This window comes from Pteronotus mesoamericanus, unplaced genomic scaffold (genome assembly GCF_021234165.1).
Source record: "Pteronotus mesoamericanus isolate MK-2021 breed Mesoamerican mustached bat unplaced genomic scaffold, CSHL_Meso_final scaffold_408, whole genome shotgun sequence".
NCBI classification, from domain to species: domain Eukaryota; kingdom Metazoa; phylum Chordata; class Mammalia; order Chiroptera; family Mormoopidae; genus Pteronotus; species Pteronotus mesoamericanus.
This window is the reverse complement of record NW_026555315.1, coordinates 2569980-2575200: the sequence shown is the minus strand read 5'-3', so window position 1 is coordinate 2575200 and position 5221 is coordinate 2569980. Positions and strand designations below refer to the sequence as shown.

General features: G+C 65.4%; 1 protein-coding gene across 1 annotated transcript; it reads right to left on the bottom strand.

Moving 5' to 3' along the window:
- Window positions 1-508: 508 nt before the first annotated feature.
- On the bottom strand, window positions 509-3743 carry SOCS3 (suppressor of cytokine signaling 3). The gene is made up of 2 exons (XM_054593069.1): window positions 3536-3743; window positions 509-2947 (listed from the first exon to the last, which is right to left on the bottom strand). The coding sequence occupies exon 2, from the start codon at window positions 2857-2859 to the stop codon at window positions 2170-2172; it is 690 nt and encodes a 229-aa protein (XP_054449044.1). The 5' UTR covers window positions 2860-2947; window positions 3536-3743; the 3' UTR covers window positions 509-2169.
- Window positions 3744-5221: the final 1478 nt, after the last annotated feature.

The window sequence follows — 5221 nt, the reverse complement described above, 5'->3', positions numbered from 1 at the left end:
TGCTCTCAGTGGGAGGTCTGTGACCCCCACCTGCTGCTCAGACGGGGGCTCCCAGGACTCGGGTGGGAGGCAGTGCGCCTGGGGAGGGCCCCACCTGCACGGGGGAGCGCCTGGGGACTACCCCTCTCCCCACCTCCCATGAACCCAGCTATGACGAGGTCACGGGTCATCGCCAGGACCCTGTAGTCTGGGCTTTCTCGGAACACCTCCCTGCCAAGGAGCCAAGCGCCTCTAATAGCTTGGAGCCTCTAAAAGCTTTGACCACAGCTCGGCTCACTCCCTGCAAGCCCTTTGAAGCGCTTCCTTCGAACTTGCTTTGCATATTCTGGTCAGATCTGAATCAGACTAGCAGGAATTACCCTCTCGGTACAGTCTAGGTGGCTGCCAGAGCTTGTAAGTGACGCGAAGCCAGAAGCCAGGGCAGCAAGGGGGCAGAGCTGCCGAGGGTGGCGCCTGCCTCCCCCCTCCCCTGGCGGGCGGGCGGGCGGCGTGGAGTGTGGGTGTGGGTGAAAGAGAAAGCAAGGCAGAGAGGGGCCGGCAGAGAGGCTCCAGCCAGGTTTTTCATTAAAAAATAGTGCTCTTTATTATAAATTACTGAAATGTTTCTTTTTGAATATAAATATAAATATGTGCAAAGTTTGACTTGGATTGGTATTTCGTTGAGTTCTTCAAGCATCTCCTAACAGCCTTGAAGGCCTGGGTTGGGGGGGGAGGAGAGAGGACTGGAGGTGGAATTTTTATAAAAGACAGCGTGATTGAGGCAGATTGTAAACATCATTAAAAAACAAAACAAAAAACAGAAAAAAAGAACACCCCAACACACAGCTGCCCCATCCAGACCAACACCTGACACAGAAAGCTGTGTGTTTGTCTAGTCCTCCCCTCCTCAAAAAAAAGAGACAATTCCAGGTAATTCCACCGCTGCTACATTCCTGTGAGTTTTGACTGGTCAGTGCTATTGCAGAGCAGGGGCCTCCGGGGGCGGGGCCTTGGCCTCTCCACGACACCCTGCACATGCCCCCACCGGGTAGGGAGGGAGCGTGTGCGGGGCCTGGTGGCTGTGCTCTGGCCAGAGCCCAGGCACCGCCAGGCACCTGGGACAGGCCAGAACCAACGGGGCTGCCACCCTCCCAGCGGGAAGGTGGGATCATCCACCTCTGCGCCCACCGCCCACGGTGGGTGGCCAGCTGCCGGCCCTCTGAGAACCAACCCCTGGGCCTCTACCTCGATTGGCTGAGTGTGTGGCTTCTTGTGTGCCAGGCCCTATCCATGGGACAGGGAGCATTTAAGGCAAATGTCCCAGCCAGACACAGGAGGCACAATGCAGAACCTTCCATCTCCTCTGGCTGGGGTCAGGGGTCAGAGATGGCTCATCTCCTCCACACCCCCCCCCCCCAGGCCCTGGAAGGTATAGCGGGAGTGGGGACAGAGCTGCCCAGCCTGTCCATCCCCCTCCAAATGCCACTTCCCCCTTAAAACGGGGGAAGGGTCCTGGGCTCTCAGGTGCTCAACAGACTCTAGGACCTGTGTTTCCTGGTGGCTGTCCCAAGGGGAAGGGAGCAGAAAGGTCCGTTTCGGTCACCCCTTGGCCTTCTCCCAGAGCCAGGGGAGGTGCACGCGGCAGCCACCCTCCTCACCGGGGCTGGGTGGCAGGAGCGGCTATTGCCTTGGCTAGCGGGTAGCCCTGGGGGCCCTGAGGAGCCCTCTCTTGTCCCCCCTTTCCCAGGCCTGAGGCTTGCTCAGGGTTAAAGCCATGTTTAAAACCAAATGAAAGCGCAAACAAGTTCCGCTGGAAAGTTTGCAGATTCCCCGGCAGTTCTCACGAGTTCAGCACTCCGGCAGCGTCCCTGTTCTGGAAGTGCACGGGAGTCGAGGAAGCAGAGGGGAGAGGAGATCAATCCACTGCAGCTGTGGTCCCGTCGGGCCACCTGGCTCCTCCGGAGAGTCTGGAGTGGGGGAGGAGCTCTCAGGTGGCACTCCCCTTCCCTCACACACATTCCAAGTTCGGCCTGCCCCTGTCGGCAGGGGGCAGGGCCCGAGGGCGGGGCCTGTCCATCCTCCGGCTCACCCAGAGCTGCAGGGCTCTCCCGGCTGGATTCTTGTGCTTGTGCCATGTGCCTCGGAGGAGAGGAGACCCAGGCCTCGCCCCCGACCCTTGCCCTTTGCTCTTTAAAGTGGAGCATCGTACTGGTCCAGAAACTCCCGAATGGGTCCAGGCAGCTGGGTGACTTTCTCATAGGAGTCCAGGTGGCCGTTCACGGTCTTCCGACAGAGGTGTTGCAGAGTGGCCACGTTGGAGGAGAGGGGCCTGCTCAACACCAGCGGGATCTTCTCGCCCCCCGAATAGATATAATAGGTTCTCCTGGGGGGGCTCCCCGGGAGTGGCTGGGCGGGCGGCTGTTCTGGCACCTCAGAGGCGGGCGAGGAGGAGGGTTCAGTCGGCGGCGAGGGGCAGGAGGGGGCGCCCGGGGGCGGCATGTAGTGATGCACCAGCTTGAGCACGCAGTCGAAGCGGGGCACGGGCTGCGTGCTCCGGGGGTCGCTCTGCAGAGAGAAGCTGCCCCCCTCGCACTGGATGCGCAGGTTCTTGGTCCCCGACTGGGTCTTGACGCTGAGCGTGAAGAAGTGGCGCTGGTCCGAGCTGTCGCGGATGAGGAAGGTGCCGGCGGGCTCGGCACTGAGCAGCAGGTTCGCCTCGCCGCCCGTCACGGCGCTCCAGTAGAAGCCGCTCTCCTGCAGCTTGCGCACTGCGTTCACCACCAGCTGGTACTCGCTCTTGGAGCTGAAGGTCTTGAGGCGCAGGCTGGTGTCCAGGGGGCGGCTCATCCCGGCGGCGGGAAACTTGCTGTGGGTGACCATGGCGCACGGAGCCAGCGTGGATCTGCGCGGGGGCGGCTGCAGCTGCTCGGCGGCCTCCGCACAGCGGCCGCTACCGCATCACGGGGGGCTGTAGGGAAGAAGGCGCGCGCCGCATGAGTGCCCGGAACCCTCCAGCGCGCCGGCCCGCCCCGGCTCCCCTGCCTCTGCCGAGCGGCCGGGGCACGCACTGCCCCGGGCCTCCTCGACTGGCCCTCGTTCCGACCCAGGCGCCCCGCGGAGCCCGTCCAGCCCCCGTGCACGCCGGCGGAGGTGCCGCGGGCAGCCCCTTCCCCAGCGCGCACTGGCAGGGCGCCGAGTGGGAAACTCGGGCGCGGAAGTTGGGTCTCCAGGAGCGTGGCCGGGGTGGGGAGCAGAAAAGGGCCCCCGGGACGCTCTGGGCGCCGCTCAGTCCGGTGGCTCAGGGCGGTGGGGACAGAGAAAGGAATCTGAGGCATTGACCGAGGGGGGAGGTGTAGGTACGCGGGGGGAGGGCAGGAGAAGCCCGCGGGCCCCAGCCCGGGTATTCCGGGAACCTGGGATTTCCGACTTCCATCCGCTCAGCCTTCTACCTCGTCCCCTCCCTGCCGGGAAAGACCCGGGAAAGGGAGGGGAAACCGGGAAAAGCTCCCGGGACTAGCAAGGGCCACCCCCTCTGCACCGCGCCCCTCCTTCTTACCTGATCCCAAACTGAAGTCTCCGGCCTTGGGGCTGCGCCTTCTCCGGTCCCCAAGGCGAGGCGGCGGCGCGACAGACAGCGGTGGCCCGCGCTGCGCCCAGATGTTGGCGGCGGTGAAGTCCACAAAGGGGCCCTCGCGCGTGCGTCCCTCGGGCTCCGCCGGGGCGCCCGCCCGGCCCCCTGGGCACCCGCGGGCCGACCGGGCCGGGGAGAGGCGAGGGGCCGCGGAGCGAGCCGCGGCGGGAGGCGTGTGAGCCGGGGTCGCGGCGGTGGCGACGGCAGCGCGGAGAGTCCGACTCGGAGCCGCCGCGGAGGCCGCGCTCGCGAGTATATACGCGGCCGCCGCGCCCCGCCCCCCCGATTCCTGGAACTGCGTGGCCGGCCTTCTTGTAATGTTTAGTCACTACTCGCAGCAATGAAAGGCTGCGAGCGGAGGGCGGGGAGGGGCCGCGGGCCGAGGGCGGGCCGCGGCCGCGCCAGGGACCGGCAGAGACGCGCGCAGAGACAAAGCGCGACGCTAGCGGCCGGGACGGCCGGCGGGCGCGGCGCCAGCGCTGGCGGCGCGTTCCTGGCAGCGGCCCCTCCCCGCCGCGCGCTCCGCCCCCAACTTCTCATTCACACTTTCCCCCCTCCCTTCTAAGAAGGCGAGTTTCTGGCAGAGGCGGGGGTGCAGCGCCGGGAGCTCGGGCAGTTCCAGGAGGCCGAGCGGGAGAGGCTCCCGGCTCCCCGTCCCTTCTCGGACCCCGCGGGGACACCCCCTCGCCCTTCCCCAGCGCGCCCGAGGTCCCGGTCGCAGCCCCAGGAGGTCTCGGCCTGCCGCAAGGGAACTGGGGACACCCGAAGCGCGGCCGCGGCGCTGGGGCCGCATCCGCGAGCCCGAGGGGGTGGGGGCGCGCGAGAGTCACCTGTGGACATGTTCCCGAAGCGAAGCTTGAGTCCCAGGGGTGGAGGGGACGCGGCGTGCGTGGCAGCTGTTCAGCCTCAGCCCCGGGCCCGCTGCCAGTTCTCTTCCCGTGCTGACGACGGTGCCGCCTCCCACCTCCAAACACAAACAGACAACAACCGCTTTCACGCGTCTTGGTCTCCACACCCGCGTGGTGCCACAGAGGTCCCGCCGAGGGCTCGCTCTTTTGCGACCGGACTGGCCCGAGGGTGTGCTGGCCGCACCCCGCGCCGCGTGTCCGCCAGAGGGCGCCCTGGGGTCTCGTAGGTAGAGTGGAGCTCGGCGCAGCTCCCCGAAGCCCAGGAGGGAAAACCGGAGGGGGTCTCCCCCACCACTGTACCGGGAGGCCGGCTCAGGAGCTGGGGCGCGGGACCTGATGGGACGCCGAAGGGAATCACACATCACCGTCTGGAATTAGACCCGGGAATTAAAGCCCAGCAGGGAAGAAGTTTCAGAGCCAGTTTTCAGGGGTTGGGCCCGCTTTGGGATGGCCCAACGCAGCCTAGAATGTGCCCTTGCCCGCCTCTCAGTGTGGGCTCCGATCTCTCCCAGGGCTGAGATCCCGGGGTCCCTTGTGAGTATGGGTGGTCAGAGCTAACGAGGGCCAGCTTTATGAGGGATGGAAGGCTTTGCAATCTGTCTCCAAACAACCAGTGGGGGGCTGGAGGCATCTAAGAACCAACTTAAGTGACATTGGGTTATCACCTCTCAGGACACAGGGGTTGTGGGCTTTGGGCTCTGTC

Bases quoted from the DNA above. Each gene is read 5' to 3' on its own strand.
- SOCS3 (XM_054593069.1), bottom strand. From the start codon at position 2,859: ATGGTCACCCACAGCAAGTTTCCCGCCGCCGGGATGAGCCGCCCCCTG.